This window comes from Falco naumanni, chromosome 14, assembly GCF_017639655.2.
Source record: "Falco naumanni isolate bFalNau1 chromosome 14, bFalNau1.pat, whole genome shotgun sequence".
Taxonomy (NCBI): Eukaryota; Metazoa; Chordata; class Aves; order Falconiformes; family Falconidae; genus Falco; species Falco naumanni.
This window is the reverse complement of record NC_054067.1, coordinates 6,383,383-6,403,517: the sequence shown is the minus strand read 5'-3', so window position 1 is coordinate 6,403,517 and position 20,135 is coordinate 6,383,383. Positions and strand designations below refer to the sequence as shown.

Genomic DNA, 20,135 nt, shown 5'->3' with positions numbered 1-20,135 from the left:
AAATTCTTTTTCAGAATTATTATTCCCTGCAATTTTTCAGAATTAAAGGGAATAATAAATGTTTATTTAGCAGAAAAGGAGCCTTATCTTGCCTCTTCATTTTCTGTGATACTTTTCTTTTACCTAGGGTATACATAATTGCTACAAAGCTCGTGTTTCCCACAACACATGTACGTCATGTTTTAAATATACAGATACTTCACCAAGTAAATAAAACTTTCAAATCTCTCTCTCTCACATCTCTTTAGAAATCAGTAGGCATGTACTGAATGAATTAAAAAGCTCAAAGAAACTTTGAGTCACTCATTCTTTGATTTTTCTAGTGTATTTCTGGCTTTTGCTCTTCCCCTTTCAGACAAAGGGGCACAGAACATGCTGTGGCACTCAGCAGCAAACCACAATGTCATTTCCCACAGCACACATCCATTTGTAAGATTCTCAGCTGTATTTCCGACGTGTAGGGCCCAGGGATAAGACCCTACTCCACAGACCAAGTGGAAGATGACACCAATACTCTGTCCAATTTAGGACTGGGCTCGGTAAAAAGCGGGGGGATTCACTTTCTGATGAAGGTCTCTGCCCTTTCCTCAAAGGTCAGCCTTCCACACTGATGTTGACACAAAAAGACCTTGACTGCGGTACTCCTGAGGGTTGGCTGCTGACAAACAAACAGTCCCAAACCCCACCATTACGAATGACTAAAGATGCATTATTGGATGTAGCTCACGCTCCCACTGAACACAAAAAACAGCCTTTGAGGCCTGATGACTACACAGGTACTACAGAAAAGGCAAAATTTGCTTTGGCTCTGCCTACCCGGCATTCCAGAAAAATTCTACAACTAGTTAGCCTGCATTTTGCAGCACCTACAATACCTCAGCTACTACTAGGGTGCGTAAGCAAAAGCCAGAGACTAGCAGGCAAGTGGAGATTAAATTGCCAAGTTTAAGTTAGGAGGGGCTGCGGTGAGTCACCAGGAGCATCAGCCCATACCACCACCTCCTCTGGGCCTAACTGAACCTCTCGGCTGACAACTGAGCGCCGATACCCTCCCCGCTGGTAGCAACCGCGCTCCTTCACCTGGCAGCCTGGAACTTCCACCTTGATTTCTCTGTTTCCTTGCTTCTTCCATCCTACTGCAGAGCTCATCTGAAAAGATATTATTTCTTGGCTTGTTTGAACGCCTGCTACGTTCCCCCCTCTATCATTACGTTATTAGTTTGCCTTGTGCTATTTGCCAGTGGCATTCTGCCATGAGCAGAGCTGTACATTGCTTTCACAAAGGTGATCCGGAGGCACAAAAATATATCTGAAGGCAAAATTTGACCCTCTTTACATAATGTTTGGAGATAGAGTTAATATGATGTATGCCACCATACCTGTATTTCATTTATATTTTATTAGATAGCCCTGTTTAATTCCAAGTTTCTGATAAAACTGCAACACAAAAATGGACATACACTTCTTTTTTTTTTTTTTTTAACAACATACATTATAGATGCTATTGCAGATGTGAAATCTGGAGGAGTCTGTAGTCAGTGGAGCTAAAGAGACTGGAGGATGCCACAGGATTATGGTGAAACTAAGGCTCTCCCTCAGACACCCTGCCCTGGCCAGCTGCAGCGGAGCTGCTCAGAGTAACTTTAAACGACCTCTCTCTCAAATACAGAAGATCCTACTCACAGTGCAGAGCTTTCCCCCACTAATTTACTACGCTGCTTAGACAAAAAATAGTTTCTAGGTACAAAACAGATTTATTGCAAAAAAAGATAAAGGCCTATATCTTTGTAAGTATAAGGCCAGATTGCTTGTTTTGTCCAACCTTTAAATAAAACAAACTGACACTTTCAGATAAACTAACTCAGTCCCCGCAATTCTGCAACATACTTGAGTATGTATTCACAAATATATAAACATTTTTTTCAGAACTCATTTTGTAAACTGGATTAACCCACCATCTGCTATGAAGCCAATGATCTAATTTAATTTATTCTTATCTACCTTCTGTGTAAGCACAGCTTGTCAACTCCTGTGCTACATGTTTGGCAGAATATGAATAAGAGGCTTGGCTCCAGTGCCAAAGAGTCTCTCAGTAGTCAGAAGATGTCAAAAAAAGTCCTGTGCAATAAGTATTTATCAACCTGCAAGACGAACTTCAGAGGACAAAAATCCTACAAATGCGAACTCTCCAAATTGCTGACCTCCACTAAAGGCTTTTGTTTAGCTTTCTCTGCTGTTTCTAGTTATTTTACAAACTCTCAGTTGATCATTCTCCCAAAGCCCAGACTTTAGAAGAGCTGTAACAGAATGTATACCAGCAGCTGACTATTGTTTCTGCACTTGACCTGACCAAATGCCAGAAAATTATTTTTTTTCTGTAACTGCTAGCAGGTTCTGCTTTTAAAACTGGATTTCACTGTGGCATGAAGCCATGGGTGCATCTGTGCCTCAGTTCCAGTACAGGTGAAGCAGTGTGAAAATACATGAACACAAATAGGTGTCGGAATCAAAGTTCTGGCCCTGACCTACAGAAGAGGTGTTCTTTTCTAAGCTCATTTTGTAAATAAAATGCTATGCCACTCAGCTATAACCAAATTTGAAAATTTAGGACTGTTAATATTTGATTCAGTCTTAAGAATTGTTTTAAAATCCATGTTGAAGAGCTAAGTTATTTTGGACCATATGTGGCCTTTCATGAAATACAGATTTTTCCATGTATTTGTTACAGCCATCTTAACTCTCAAGCATTTTTCTCTTTCTCAAGCAGTCTTCTCTTTATACCTAACATATTTTTATACCTGAGAACAGAAATATTCCCTCTCTCCTGCAATCCTCCTACTGGGATGTATAATGACTAGCTTGGTGTCATTTTTCATTACTGAGTCATATGTTAGACTTAGGAACAAACAAAACCTAATCTTAGACAACAATACCATGTTGTCAGGCTTTCTTCTCTGCGTACCTAAAGATTTGTGACACTCTCTCAAGTTCATCAGTAAGACCCAGGCTCAGAGAGAGCAGACACGGCGATTTCCAGCTGTGAAACCCTGGTGTACCTGTCTCAGTGAGAGCTATCCCACTAAGGGGTTCAACAACATGTCAGAGTTGCACATCTGCATCACAGCTTTTATGCACACCTGAAACATTTAGCAATGTTTACTATACCATGACATTCTTCTGTGTAAAATCAGCATATTTTCCCCTTGAATGTCCTCTGCATCATTTCTAGTTCCCAGAGTTAGGGATTTCCGGTTTTCCTATTCCTTTATATCACATAAAGCTACGCAACTGTTATAAATCTAGGCACTGAGATACATACGTCCTTAAAATTTGGCCTGGCCTTTCCCAGTGTTGAAACCATCACTCCCCTACCTCATACACAGTGCAAAATGACAGGTCACAAGGGCAGACAGCAGAGAGGTTTTAATTTCCTCACCCTCCATATAAATATAATTTAAGACCCAACACCCATCTCCAGTGCATACTCATAAATAGCGATAATATCATGAAGAATAGGGACAACTTCATATTCATACTTGAGAATTCATTTGTATATAAAACAGTCATTTTGTAGTCAGGGATGGTTAAATCTAAGAACATGGGATGCAATTTTCAGAGGCACTGAACATTTGCATCTCCTGCTGAAATCAATAGGAATCGTAGGAGTTCAGCATCTTTGATCAATAGGACCAGTGATTTGCAAGTCCAAATCAGCTGCTGATAAAATGGTAAGGTATCATGGAAGAAAAATGCTACTTACTAATGGGCTAAAAATAACTGACTAGATGAGCAGCTACATTAACATTGTATTGTACTTAAAGAAAATGGTGTGGTTCTGAAAAATTATAAAAAACCCCATTGTATTTCTTATTCTGCCTCTTGTATTTGCCTTGCTTTGAAATGTTGGTCAAAGTTCTTTAGTTGCTGATGGCTCCTTAGGTTTTTATTACAATGAGATTTAAAAAAAGAGAATATTTACTATACTATTCTAGGATGGTAGTCTATTTTATAATCTTTATAGCAACAGAGACCAATAGATGAACAGAGAGCAACAACTATCGACTGCACTGAATCAAATAGGTATGTTCTTGTCATATATGATAATCCAGAATCTACGTTACAGCCTTTGGACATTACTATGTACACAGTGTCTGCTAGTCCCCATCTTACTTACCGGATAAAACAAACTAAAGAGTACTATAGAAATTTCAGTTTTCTTTCCCATACTTTCCCTTTGCAAGGGGCCACCTCTGTAAATATCTGCACCTAGACTGGTGACGTGGAGCCAGCTCAGTTCTTTAAACACCTCGTGCCAGAGAAAATACAGGAACACATACCCAGGGACTTATCCATTTCTCTTTTACAATCAAAAATACAAAAACTTAAAAGGTAACTGGTTTTCAGTAATCTTCCCTCAAGATTTTTTTTTTTTTTTTTTTTAGATTTCCACATTCATTTGCATAAATCTTTAAAACACACAGAGTCTGTCTGCCCTCCAGACACAGAGAGTGCTAGCAGGCAGCTTTTGCCCATTTCATGTTGCTATTTTGTGAGCAGATAACTTGTTTTCCCTGGTCAGGCTCTCACTCCACCAGCACTTTCACTCTGCCCACTTCCTGCAGCCGTGGCCAGGCTCTCGGAACCGCTGGTGAAGCCGTTGGTGCCCTGGTGACACGCAGCATCACCTTGCCACCGTGGTGACATGCAGCATCACCTCACTGCTGGGCATCCCAGCTGCTCACCTACCTTCCTGCCCTTTTTATGGGAAAATTCAAGCAACTGTGCCCCAGGTTGCCAGGAATGCATTACAGTACTCAACATATATGAAACTACAGAAGAAAAAGAAAAGTATATATGCCTTTTTTCAACAGAAAATAATTCAACATTTACAGCGTGGAGACCAAACCCCCACATTGTAAAGTGAGGGTTTTTTTTGGAGTAACTACTATGACTTTAGAACCCATACACAGAAATTGCTCGTGTTGAAGTGAAAAGATGTTTCACTTGATAAACTAAATATTATGACTAAAGATTTTCAATAGATCAGCTGTTACACAACCATTTACAGGGTCCCAAAATTACCGTCCATGTAATAGACAAATTTATTTCAGAAAGGACCAAATAATAAACATGGTGATTTTAGGTCGCAAGTGGAAACATGGAGAAAGATTATTTTTAAATGACTACTAGTAGCTCAAAGGAGAGCAGACAGGAAAGAAGTAGGTGTTCTCAAGTAAAAGCTTCTCTATTGAGCCTCACTGACAATAGGGAAAGACTGAAAAATAAAAGAACAAAAACATTTTGGTACTTTAACTTTTGGTTGAAAAGAAATCACAGCTTATAGCACCCTGGCACAGGTCTCAGTTCATTACAAATATAGGAGCCACTTGTAAATTTTTGATCTGGAATAAGCTTTGGGTTTCCAAGACTTTGGGAATGTTCCCAACTGAGGCTGAGATTTGGGCCTATTTTTAACAGTACCATGTACCTCATGCATCAAATGGCAGTAAAAGATATTTAAGAAAGCATATTTAAGTTATTAGATAAGAGGAAGAGAAAGCTTGATGTTAAATTTTGATCTACGCTCATTTGGCCTAAAATTGCAGCTCATTATAAGTTAATGCAGACTATATACAAGGATGAAAATAATTTTGCCTTTATGAAGTCTCCCTTATTCTTCCAGTAACAGCCACTAAGCTGATCCCAGGTGAAGTCTGATCCTGAAATTAAAACAAATTTTGTTTTGCAATTTGGACCCAAGTACGTAGGCCTTGCTCAGCCATAACGGCCTCTGACTTGAAGGAAACCTGCCTGGAGCAGGAATGGAGAGACCTGAATCATGGTGCGCAAAGAGAAAAAAAATACTCGGGGGAGAGAAATTTCACTTCAGTGTGTTACATACAGTCTGGTTTTGTATATTCAACTACTCTTATTTAAAACATGAACGCTTAAATTTTTGATGTGAAAAGATATGCAAATATGAAACCTTACAGAGCAAGCGAACTTTGAAAATAGTTTATATGCTATTATTCACACCCAACAAAAGTGAAAGAACTAAAGTACCTGACTCATAAGAGCAAACCATGAACTTATTTAAATATTTAACCAACAAGAAATGAGCAGCATGAATATTAATGTGGAATAAGCTAACTAATACTACCTGAATCTGTAGGAAAGCTTATGCAACTGAAAAATTTCTGGGGCAAACATGAGCAAATAATGGCATCTTGGAAAATGTTCTGAACTAGAATTCCTGGATCAGAGATTTGTATTTTGCTATAGAAAACATAACTAGAAATACTAATAATTTATAAAATACAAAGACATCTTCATTTTACCTCGTTCTGCCTAACTGAAAAATCTTGTTACACTCTCACGTTACCAGGTAAAGATAAACACAGACATATCTACAGGAAATTCATATAGAGCTTTTTAATCCATAGTGACATGGAGCACTTGGAGCCTTCTCAGGCTGATGACATGTAGCAGTATATCTCTAGAAAGTTGAAAAAACTTTGGTGGCAGACTGGAATCTAAGCAGGGATGATACAGGCAGTGCTTCATCCAGATAAAATCTAAATGGTGTGGGTGGGATATATATCTGTAGCAAACAGATGAGGCTGCAAAAATTATACAGCCAGTCCTAACTGAGGGCATATGCTCACCAGCTGTTATGTAAATCTGCAATTAATGTAGCTTACTAGATCCTCAGGTGCTTTCAAATTATCATACACCAGAAATGATCAGATCTGCTTTCCCATATGCATTAGATAAGGATGTTAGGAAAAAAATCGCTCCTGATGACTATCTCACTGACAGCAACTAGAACTTCGTCACTATGCGACAACCCCCCTCCAAACCCCGAAAAAACAGTGGAAAACAAAAAAATGAGTGAAATGGTGATAATTTTCACCATAAAGACAGTTATTCAGAGAATACAGAAAATTAGTAGCCACTTATTGGTCCGGAGGTATCTGTACTTGTATCTCTGGACAAGTTTTACCAAGCACAAACCACTCTTTTAAGCAAACTCAGAGTTATTCCCATTCAAGATACAGGATGTTGGGAATACTCTGGCTCCTGCCCAGCTGTGAACTGACAAATAAATCAACAAACCAGGACTGCATGTGAGAATGTGTGTCACGCAAGCAAAAACTAATTAGATTTCCCTATGTTTACAGAAGCCACAGTTGCATTTTAAGAGTCTACATAACAAATGTTTTGTAACATTTTTCCATTCATGTTGAAGAACCAATGTGATAATTAATGTTGAGCCAAAGTGTCATATAGTAAGTCACAAAGACTTGCTCTCCCATGTACGACTGTAATCACATTGACTCCAAGCCCACCTCCAATACATCTACCCTCTAAAGCAAACTAAAAAAAGGTGTTTCTAGCTACTCTGATAAATCCTGCCATTCTACTACAATAGCAAAATTGCAAAGTTAGGCACTTACAAAGATGAGCTTGAAATTGAGTAACTGCACTTCAATCTATTTCTGAATTTAATATTTCTGAAATGTAAATTCAGTAAAGGGACAGCAAAATGTATCTTAGAAAACATGGTGCAAAATACTGCATATTTGTAGAGCTAGCTGTCATTCTAGCCAACGACATAAGAACTAAGAGGCAAAAAAGAAAGATTTAAATTGTGATCAGACTGAAGAAATGTAATAAAGATAGCAAGGCAAAACATAATTAAGTGTTATCAGCCTTTTCTGAATAATTCTTTAAAAGCAACAATGTTGTAAGCCTTAATATGAAAATCAAATATTTAATTTAAGAAAAATATCACAGCAATTAAAATCAGTAGGAGTCCTCTGCTAATATAAACACGTCATCTTGAATAGTATTTCTTTCTCTGTTAGGCAGCATCAGGGTTAGCAGAGCAGAATGTTGATGTGAATTCCATGTTGTATTCAACCTCTGGCCAACCTAGCGTTTTGCTCGCCAGAATTTACAAAGCACCCCATGGCAAACATTATTAGTAAAACATGATTTGTATTCGTGTAGAAGTAAGCAAGACAACAGAACAGAAAAGGTCAAGAATAATTCAGCATAGAGAAGGAGGAGAGGCTTACCGATGACATAGGCTAGCAACAGCGCCAGGGTCACTGTGATGGCAGTAGCACTCAAGGCAGTGCACTTCCAGTTGCAACACCTGTAAGGTTTGTTAAAAGTGAAGGCAGGTCTGGAAAAGGTACTTCTAGGAAGAGGCCTAGGAGGTGGAGAGTAAACAGTATTGGATGTTAAAGGATAGTTCTGACTGGCTGCGCTGAAGATAGCTGAAGACCCAGATCCATGTTTAAATAGGAAATGCCTACAAAGAGAAAACAAAGAACCACGTTGTAAAAAACACGTTGTGATTTAAGAAGTGAAAGGAACTATATAAGCACCGTATGATAAACACCGCGTATTTCCAGAGAAAATATCAAACAGAGGACGATATGTATTTGAATACCCTCCGTACCGGCAGTTTTTCAACCACATCACAAGATTTCCAGCAAGTTTTTAGTGAAACAAACAATATAATGTACATGATTTCTAAACTATGCTCCCAGTGATTTGGAGTAATGCTGAGGAAAGATTATTTCTCAGCACGGCACCTGGAGGTCCTCCAAGATGAGTAACCCCTGTGTGCCTTGTCACACAGGTGTGCCCGAGACATGGGAATTGTCGCCAGCGGCACCCACCCCATCCACAAACACACAACTGGGTTTATCTCACCAAGAGTACAAAGAAAGCACAGAAGCCACTACCACTCTGAGTATTTATTTTTACTATGGGTTATCTCCAGAATATAAAGAAATAAAAAAACAGAACTAGAAAAAAAGAAAAAAGAAAAAAGAGAGCAAGGTGACTAATTGGGAAATGTACAAGGATGATCCATTTCGAAGGACTGTGGTTACTGCATAGGTGAATACTATTTGCTTAGTATTCTCAATTGAGATATTTTGAAAGCAGTTTTTCTTCAAATGCTTTTGCCTACTCTGGTGATTCTCAAACATACTAAGAAAGGATTAATTTGGAGACCTATTTCAGCATATTTTGGAGGACTGATTGCCTTCAAGTAAAAATAGCAAAGACCTATGGCATGAAGAATAAGGTACAAAAATGTGCCCTGCAGAACAGGCTCTGGTGCAGAAATATAAAGTGGTTGTCTATAGGATGATGGATAGTTTTCAAGACTGGCAAGTGCTCTGCAAGAGAATTTGGGAAAGGATATTTAATTTAAAAAATAACTTACTGCGCTATCTGCTCAGGAATTGTGGCAAAAAAGGACACATTCAAGGCTGACCACACCAATCACATGTTCTTTTGGAGACACCAACTTGCTTTGGACCTTCTTTTGTTTGTTTTATGTGAGCAAGCTTCTTCAGTGCACTCCTGACAGGCGCACATCTAAACCTCATGGCATAGCAGGCACCCAAAGAAGTTCAGAGCATTTCCGTGTTCCTTGGTCTTAAGCCATGAGGTCTGAGCTGAGGAAGCAAGGGAAGGGGCATGGATACCACACAGCTTGCAAGAAGGAGGACTGCCTTGGCCACGGGGCTGCCACTGGAGTTGTTTTAGCCTGAATCTATGCAGCCTTTCGGTTGGGTGCCCCGGACTCAGGAAGACATTTCCTAGAGAATCTCCTGAGCTTGCCAGGTCTTCGGCTTGGGAGCCAGACACTGATGTGAAGCGATGAAAAGCAACAACACACTTGCATTTCACGTGCTTTGAACTGTGCACCGTTCATACGGGCTCCCAGCTGAGTAAGAGCATCCGTCACTGTTGCTACCGTTGGTTCCTGTACAACCCATTTCTCTGTTCTTCCATTAGCTGGGAGCCGGTGCAAGTGTTCTGCAGCACCCAGGCAAGCACTACCATTCCACTTGTGCTGGGGGTGCAGCTTGCCCTCAGTTTTTGCTAAAACCAAAGGAGGATCTTGCACTTAAAATCACATGGCACTGTGACGCCTGCAAGCCACAGACACACTTCACAGCTGAAGCTAACTGGCCAATGTTGACATGGTCCAGAATCTTCCCAATGGCAAATGTACCTCTACACCTTCAGCAAGGCACAAGCTTTTGAATACATATATGGATTGATCAATCAATCCACGCTGGTAGAATTTCTTTGATGGATTCACATTAGGACATACACAGGACCAAACACTCAAGAGCATGAAATGATTATACTGTGACATTTGACTTTAAGAATATTGTAAATACATGTTCCTGGAAAGGTAATAGCTAAAATGGTGTAATGAGTATGATATTAAGTATTTCCATTATAAGATTTTAAAAGAAAGGTTACAGTTCTCAAAATGCCAGGTTATAAAAAAATAGAAAAGTATTACAGAGCAGTTTTATCTTTTAAAGGGCCTTTTATTCAGGCAGTTACATAAAAAAGGAGGCAAATGAGAAAACCAGTTAGCTTGCATTAAATTGCAGTGCCTACATACCAGGAGTCTTTTGACAAACCCCAAGAAAGGAATTTTTGTGTTGCTTATGTTGAGTACTAGCTATTCCTACTTCATACTTCCTACCAAAATAAACAGCACTCAGACAAAAAAGGACAACTCAATCTGACTCAGCAACAGCATCCTGGCATTACATTAGACAACACATTGTCATTTTCTTTCCCACTGATGTTCACAGTTGTAGATATATGCATTGTATAGACGGCAATGCTCTGAAGACAGTAATTCTTCAATTTTTCTCAACTCAAATATAGTAAAATAATAATTTCAAATGAAGTAACGTAGCTGTCTAGGACTATATAAATCTGCTTCCTTCATATCAGACGATAAGAATATAGTTGGTTATTTTGGCATCAGTGCTTCATTGACACACGTGAAGGCTTTTGCAAGCACAGGAAGCCTCACTTTTCAGTCAGCAGTTAACAAGATACAGTCACGTATACTTTTGATAGGAAAGAATGTCAAGGCAAAATTCTTATTGATATTCAAGGAAGCAGAATCCCCACATAAAATTAGAAATGTGCTATCGTATATAAGCACATACATATATAACGTATGTATACGTATATACATACACATATATACACACAAATAATGTATATGTATATATAAAGACAGCCAATAGTTCTTTACTTGCTTTACCTTTTCAAGACTTAATGACAAAAGCCTACTTATTTGACAATTTCTTATTTAAATATTTTGGAAATTACAGCAAAATTGTCTGATATTGGCAGTATTGATTGTCCTTTATGGTGCACAGCTCAAAGGTATCAGAGGTAAAGGAAGGAAATGCTGAACAGAAAGTTATTGTTAAAGACTCTAACAGCCTTGCAATCAATAGTCAGGAATAATTTTATTCTCTTGCACAGGGATTTATAAATGTGGCGTCATAGCCTGATGGTAAAATGCTAGTGTGTAGATGCATTTCTTCCTTAGCAGAAGAGCGCACAGAAGATGGATCCAGCTCACACCCTTCTAGATACCTGGCTCCATCCCCACGGAGGAGGTTTTACATAGGTTTAACTTGTAACAAAACTGGGATTCTGAGGCAGTGCTACACGGAAACTGAGCTACCAGTGAAATAATGTTCAGAAAATGTTAAAAACCACAATTGTTTATGCCTTCCATTTTGGGGAGAGTATACTGAGTACCCAAAGACATTTCTATAGAACTTGAAAAACACTGGTGGCACACAGACAAATTTCTAAAGCTAAACTGTGACTATGTTCTCATAAACTCAGACGACTCCTCATCTGTCTGGGCACACCACTGTTCCCAAAGGACGGCAGGACACGCTAAACTGTTGCTATCAATTCTATAAAATCAGGTGCTCCCTCTAAAGCGAAAAATAATAAAAGCTGCAGTTCAAAAGTTTAGATGTGAATGCAGCTTGGTGTGCGCTTTAATATTTAATCTAGGAGAAAAGCTAAGGCTTCTTTTGGTGTTTTTTTTTTTTTTTTTTTTTTTTTTTGGGGTAAACTGAGAAAAAACTGAGAAAAAACAGTGAGAAAAAGTGAATTTATAAGGATGATTGATAAGACCACTTGTTCCAAAGTGAGGAAATTCTAAATGTTCACAAAAAAGGTCAAAGACATCCATAAAGAAAATTATCCTATTCTCTTAAAAAGAGAAATACAAACTTAATCTATAAGGCATTTATTTGTGAAATAAAAGTAACTTAATTTTGTTGCAGTTATAATTCCAATAGACAAAGAATTATTAAAGGCTCAGTAATAATTTCACATATAGAAAAGGCAGTTGGGAAACATTCCCTATTCAAGGTAACGACCTCTGTCTGCCTATCTACCCATTTGTTCGTCTCTACTTGAACTTTGAATCCTCTCAAGTGAAGCACACTGGAAGAAAAAGATCATACCAGACTCATAAAAAATGGGGGACTTGGACCAAACAACCCAATAAAACCAGCTAAAGCCCCAGTGAGGTCCTGTTTCTAAACTCGGCTCTTTGTGCTCTCTAAGCCCCTGTAGACACCCAGCCAGCGCGGCACATGGTGGCCAGCGATGCAGAATGCATCGTTCTCATCGATAGCCAGGTCTAAGCCTGCTGCAATGGCATGCATGCCCAGTAAAGGGAGTCTAGGGGAAGGGAAGGGAGTTACTGCAGAGTTCAGGTGACAGGAGGCAATAAATTAGACCTCTTAGTCCTGCCGATCACAGAATAGCTTGCTTTCTGTAGAGAAGCAGTTTCATGTGGCTCACTTAAGTGCTCTTGTTCAACCTCAAGAGGAATGCCATATAACTCCAAGAGTGCACTTCATACAAAAATGATGAATTCTCAGCTAGGAAAAGGTTAGAGAACATTTCTTAGACTTCATTTCTTTCTTTACAGCCTTCTCTATCAGGACATTTTGTTATGTACTTTTGGCTTATCTGGAATGGTAATTTAAGTCTTAGAAAAGCTACATACAAAGCAACGTCCCAACTGAATTCATGTGGCAGTAACATAATACTATTACAGAAACCAGATTAAACCCACACAGAACTCCTTAATTAAATTCTATGAAAATATTTTCATACCCTAGTACCATAGTAATGTCCCAGAACTTTGTCAAGGGCTTGGTGTCACTTCTGCAAGTTTGATGCATTTACCCTGTCCCTAGTGTCTGTACGCCTAGAAGTCCACCTTCGTTTGTACCTATAATATCTTTTCCTTCCATTTCCATTTAAAACTACAGGTTTGTAAGAGGAAAAAATGAAGAACAAAAGCAGATTTGAAAGTGAGCCACCGAGTGAGTCAGTAGAAACATTAATCTTGCAATAAAACCGAGAGAAAAATTAGTCTGCATTTCTCATGGATAAACCAAGTAGGAACACTTTGGTACTTGTATGTGTTTCATACAAGTTCACATATGTGTTCACATACAAGAAATAGTTACCTAAAGTGTTACAAATTGCTGCATAGCTATGTGATAAGAAAACGAAGAAGTGTCAGTTTGATCATTTAAATTTTTCAGGTTTTTTTCAACTAAATTCTATAACTGCATATAATATATATAACTGTATATCTGTTCCCATGTAAAGTAGGCAACTGAAGTAATTCTTTTAGATGTCAACAGAAGTGCAAAGGGAATTTTTAAAGAGGCACAGTAGCTGAAACATAAGAGGATTGTGATTTTGGCATAACATGTAAAGATGACAGCCAAAAGGGATTTGGAACCAATACAGTTGGCCATCTACTTTGGCAAACATCAGCCACAAGCCCATAGCTACCTGACCCTTTAAAGTCACTCAGTCCCACCGTGACGGTGGGAAGAAGCAGAAATTTGCTCTTTCCTGATTTTCTATCCAGCCTATTCTGTACCCAAAGTGGAAGGGGAAAAAAAAAAGGAAGCTTCTAAACCTAGACAATAATCAGAATATGGTCCTCTGTTTATAAGTCTTGCATATGGTACTCGGCAAACTCTAGCACAAAACCAGGACAGCTATTCTAAGGTAAGTATATGGTATATAAACCAAAACACCTCCTTGACAACAAAGATACATGCACTATACTCTCATCTGGAAAACCAGCTCAGGAAAACTTTGTGAATAAAAGGCAGGACTTGTAGATAGAATCTGCCCTAACATTTTATGTGCCTTGTTTTACCTTTTTGTGTACAAGAACTGTAGGAACAAGAATGCTCATGGGTGAAGGAAGAGGGAAATGGCCTTGCAAAACTAGTTATCTGATTTATTTTGTCATTCAATTTTTACATATATAAATGTAATACATTTGAAACCACCTAGAGATTTGTCTCTGGGAACAGAACTGCTTTGTTAAAATTTCCTCTTTGAGCTGGACTCGCCTTTTGAATCATTCACATAGAATCACTACCTTTTATTCACTGATGCTTTCTTTACACGGTATTTGAAACCCCAGCCCTGTGACCCTGGATGTGAAAGGATGTAAAAAGAATCTGTATCCTTTACTTTTCACTTCAATACAGAAAAACAAGTGACATGATGCTGACTCACTTGTCTGTTGTTGCTGTAGGCAAGCTAAGCCTGTTAACCAGGTGACTAAACTTTCAAGTCCCTGGCAGAAATCTGGGACAATAATTATATAAATATAGGACAGTGCCAAAATCAATCAAGAACAGCTTCTAAAATGGGACATTTGTCAAAAATGCAACTGTCTTCTGGTTTCAATGACTATTTAGCGGAAAAAAAACCCACCCAAACCCAAACAAAAAAATAAAACCTACCACACTGGGGACATAAATTACTCCTGTACAGATCAGTATGGGCTTTATTATTATGATACATGGTGACATTGCTACATTAATCCTGTAGTTTTCAAAAGTGCTTTTCTGTGGCTTAGAACTTTCCTTTGGCACTACAGCTCAAACAACAGCTGATCAATGCACACGGAGATTAATGGGGTGAGGAAGGAAGAAGTTCATCGTTTGCTCTAATTTTTTTCAATAAATTTTAAAATTTTGATGTGGAAAATGAGAACAATAATACTTCATATCTAAGAAAGTTATATAAAGAATAGTACATAATATTTGCAGAATACTTTGAAACCATGAATCAAGGAGGATAAAAACAGCGATACTGTAATTTTGTTGCTTATATTCTGTGGTTAGAAGCATGATTTAAAACAGAAAAAGGAATGAGGTAACTAAAGCAGAAGTAGTTGCCATGAATTTCCTCCTGTGAGTATTCATGCATATTCTGACTAACTTACTACTAGCATTTTAGTATACTTCCAAATACCTACACTTACACGTGTAAGGTCTAAAGCCAAGCTATAGCTAGTAGCTGTAGTAGTAGTGACAAACCCCACAAACTTTACTTGGCAAGAGGTGTATCACATCAACTATGTGCATACTACCTAGTCTTCCAAAACTGATTACTAGAAGTAGCTATCCAGTGGGTAGACACACATTCCCGAACAGTAATGTTACACATACATATGTGAGTTTCTTTGAAATGAAAAGGTAGAATCTTTTGCATATATATGAACCCTTCTCACAGTCTCTGTTTCCCAAATCAGCCTTGACCCTCTCTCTATATTAACCTGTAATTCTCTTTCTCTTTCAAAATTTATATTCAGTCTCTTTCTGGTTTTATAAATGAAAACACTGTGTTTCATAGAAAGCTAACCAGCCGCTTGCTTATTTCAGCCACAAAATCACAATGTATCTTTACTTTTAATTATATCTTGATATCCTATTCCATTATTCAAAATAATGAGTGAAGAGTATCTGCCGTGTGATTGTTTAAGTTACTATGTTAAGCCTGCACAAAAAAACCCCTCGCATACAAACGCTATCTCACTGTTCCAGGGAAGCCCACACCAGACCTTCTCCCAGGGAAAAAACACGGTAGAGTATATGAACAATTTAAATCGCCTTATTGTCCTTAGTGACTGGACCTCAAATTATTCAAAAGAAGGACCCCCAAGTGCCATTGCTGCTGACATGAAAACTGTACTTCACTGTAGCTGACAAATTTTTATATTTGTATTTCCATAAAAGATGCTTTCATTCTCACATTATTAAATTTAGGGTCATATTTACAGCTTTTATTTTAAGTTCATAGTCATATTTACAGTTTTCAATTTATCTTTTTCAATTCAGAAGTCATAAATATTTTTAGATCTTTTCTGCTGTGCAATGCAAACACACGGGACTTGGACAGGCTTTAAAACCTTTGCCATGTGTCTGTTTTTAATATGGTCACCCTCTCTATAGGTTAGATTTATTGTTTAATTAGGTGGAAAATGACAAAATACAAATGAAATGTCATAATAACAAATACTGACCAACTTGATTCGAAGGAAAGATGGTAAACAAAACCCTCCCCTCCATTTGTTCTTGGAATAACTACAAGTCTGGTCATTTAACGCAGAAGTAGGCTCCATTGGCAAACAAGTTCCTAATGAATTGTATTGCTCAAATAGTAATTGTGTCCCTGCTTGGTGGTTTATGATCATTAACACCTGTATGTCTTGGGAGCTGTAAAAGCCATTCTGTTTGCTATGGAAACATCGAACTGGGAAAAAGGCAGGCACAAAAGTGGTTACTGCATCCCTGCACTGGGGACAAGATTCACACGATGCTCAAATGAAGAGACCAAGGAGAAAAAATAAACCTTCCCGGAGCTCACACTGAACCGTGTGAGTGTGTATTTATATATGCATTTTTCTTTAATTATTTCTGCTTTTAGCACTCTTCCAGCTTAAAGTGAGTTTGTACAGGTTTCTGTGATTTGAAGGGCTACTGATGTGCTTTTTGAAGAGCACAAATATTTATGAGCTTGATTAAAAAAGAACAAGGGAAAACCATAGCCCAGACTAAATCTCTTGATTGGCAAGTGACAGTTGTCAAGATCGCCCCTATACTAAACAGAATTATAAATGAGATGTTCTTTTTAGGAAACAGAAATCCAGATAGCCTTAAGTAAGTTTCTTAAATCACTATATAACACAGAAAGGAACGACTCCATCCATATGATGATCTCCATCAAGTTCTTGAATTCCCAAGTTCTCAAAGTTTTTAAGTGTTTAGAGCCATAATCAAACTTCAGGGCTCTAAAATAGTGCTGAATAGTAACTAAAAATCATAACTGCCCTGAACCCCAAATACTTCTCTCATTATTCCAGTACTTCAAAGTTTTATATAAATTAATGATAATTGAATCTCAGGTTCATGGTCTGGTATCTCGCTGTCCCCTTAGAGGAGCTATTACCATGGTGATAAGATTGCTTAAATTAAGCTGTCTTTTTCCACAGGACTTGGCTCATTGCCAGTGCAGTGAAGGGAGATTTCAGTCCATTCAGCACAGCAATAACCTTACTGCCAATACTGCTAAATGGGTTAGAGGAACTAGAAAGAAATTTGATCTAAAAAAGGAAGGAACAAGCAAATATGTAAAATACTGAAGCACATAACTGGACTTAAAAAAAACCCCACCACTCTGAAACAAAATCAAAATAAGGTATGTTTTATATTTAGACTGAAAACTTAAAAATTCTAATGCTTGGGTAATCTAAAAGCAAAACTTAACTCAAAATAAGCATGTCCAATGGTTTATCCATGAGCAAACTGTAACAGACTGTAGGGAAGATCAGAAATAACGTCAGGTAAAAATTCCTATTTAATGTTTATTTGGGAATTTGATTGAAGTGGGAAAATAAATAGCAAACACCAAAAACCCCCAACAAACAACCCACAAAAAAAGCAAGACATGAAAAGAAATACTGAGTCAATTAAGATGACATGGAGAAAATGAAAAACATTCCTTTGAATTGCCAGGGTTTAATACACACTCCAGAAAAAGCAGTAAGGTATGTTCAGATGGGGCTGTCAGAGATAATGACGATGCATTACACTGCAAATCATAAGATTTGAAACATTAGGGCAAAGTATCTATGAAACCTGAAAAAACAATTATTTTAGTGGAAAGGAAGGGAATAGGCAATAGGTTTCAAGCACTTTATTCTGGGAGAGAAGAAAAAAAAAATCAATTTATGTAAGAGCGCAATAACATTATCCTAAAAAGGAGAATCAATGTTTCCTGTGTTTTTATGTGGTGTGAGAGATCCTCGCAGTCTTTTTCTGGCAATACTTACACACTATTTTTCTGTGTGACAATGAAATTACTGCATGTTCATAAGTCATTTTAATAATGAATACGTTTTTTCCAGCCTGTGAGTGCATGCATACAGAAAGAGTCTGCACTGGCATTTACAGGCACATTACAGCACTGAAGGCTGCAGCTGTCAATCAGCACTTTGAGCCACTACACCTCCTGCAGGTACAGCTCTTCTCCAGTTTCTTCATCAACAACTCTACCTGTGACATGTCCTCTGAAGTTTTAAACGTGTTCCTAATTCTTATTTTCATTTGGGTTGCTTATAGTCAGAGCAACTACCAGAGTTAGAGAACTGGCCTTGGCAATGCCATACGTTTAGACTGTATTCTTGGCTTTGCCAGAAGCTGGTGGGATGCTGAACAGGTAATTCTGCCTTGCCAAGTCAGTCTCCTATTAAACAGTTGGTTTAGTAAGCTGGGTCTTGACAAAACTGTGTGGGGCATTAGTCTGTGCATATAACACCTCTAGACAAAGTATGAGACAGAAGTTCTGATTTGCCCTTTACTATAAAAATATAACAAAGTTTTACTGTACAAAAATCTTCCAGAACATAGACCTCAGTATACATCTTTACTGCAGCCCTTTGCAGTCTAATCTAGAGTTTCAAATTCTAATTACAAAAGAATAGATGTTTAATCAGAATACTGCAAACATTTTCAGAACTACAGATTATTTTTTTAAACCTAAATATGACACATTATCATTATAAGTAAACCCATAAACTTGCTTAATTTCTGACTGTCCAGAGTGAACAGGATTTACAGTCACACAATTAGTTCTAGGAAATCTTTTCCTGTCTGAAAATTCTCTCATGTTATGTGGCTGGAGATAACTGATGCAAACACATGTGTTGTTTATGAATTAGCAGAAGATAGAATTGGAAGAAAAGCTGAACATGTGCATTCTGATTTTTGCCTGGTCGTTACAGTACAGAATACATTACTGTCTAAGTCTTCTTTTTAATTGCAAATGTTCCAAATAAAACAAACAAACAAACAACTGCTCAGACATATTCGGTATGTACACATTAGGAAGATTTGGTACTATTCAGGTTTAGCACAGAAACAGAGCTACCGTTGACACATTTCCCTTTATTTTTGTAGGATATTCCTATTATTTTGCAGGATTATTTTTAATGGGCAGCTAAACATTAATGGAGAAGGAAAGCAAGGGAATCCACGCATTAGGCCAAAGTATCTGTATAATTCCAGCTAAACCATTCCTTGTTAAAGCAAGAAAAAACAAGCTGCAAGCCCTTCTTTTTCTCTAAGGCTGTGCTGCGTACTATAGAATTCTGGGAAGCGGTGATCACAAATGTTTTTTATTACAATGTTCCTCTGCTGTACCACTTGTCTGCACATAAACTGCAGATACATCTTGGCAAACAGTCTCACAGATTCTACTTCCAGATTATATAGCCTTTCAGCCAGCTTCGCCAGAGGCTGCAGCTAGCTACCAGAGGGTGTATGAAATCAGCTGAAACAACCAGTGAAGGGCAGGAACGTGGAAAATTCCCAGACTTCGTGAATCACTGACGTATAGCCCACAGCATGTTTTCCAGTCTGAACTCCTAATCCACTGCACAGCCCTTTCGTCAGTATCCAATTCTATAACTATGAATATAACTATATATCTATTTATTTGTCCTTTATGAAAAGTTTCCAGTTTGCAAAAATAATCAAAACCTAGAAAAATTAAACTAAGCTCAAAAGAGACTTAAAATTGCAAAGTATTTTCCCCAATGAGGTCTGAGAAGAATATAGCGAGCAGGGATGCAGAAAGGCTAAACAAGATCTACCTAACTGTTAATTGGAGAGAACTAAAAGGTAATTAATGGGTGCAGACCATCCAGGGATCAGCTTTACATGCAGCAGAACACATAGATATATAAGCTTGTTACACCAGAAATGACAGAGATTTATCTTTACAAAGATTGTGGAAACAGAAGCTTCTAGCTTTAGAAGGACTAGTTGAACTAAAATTTTGTTTATATTCGCTCTTGGAGAAAAGTTTCCATCCTCCTTGATTCTTTTTGTGATTTGTCATTAAGACAAATAAGGAAAGCT

General features: G+C 38.0%; 1 protein-coding gene across 2 annotated transcripts in view; it reads right to left on the bottom strand.

Annotated features, from left to right (window-relative positions):
• The window catches only part of TENM1 (teneurin transmembrane protein 1), a 344,996-nt gene that overhangs the window by 142,986 nt on the left and 181,875 nt on the right, over nucleotides 1–20,135 (bottom strand). For both annotated transcript variants that reach the window (XM_040614729.1, XM_040614730.1), the window contains exon 5: nucleotides 8,082–8,320. In XM_040614729.1, coding sequence (XP_040470663.1) covers nucleotides 8,082–8,320 — 239 coding nt within the window. The remainder of the gene's footprint in view (nucleotides 1–8,081; nucleotides 8,321–20,135) is intronic.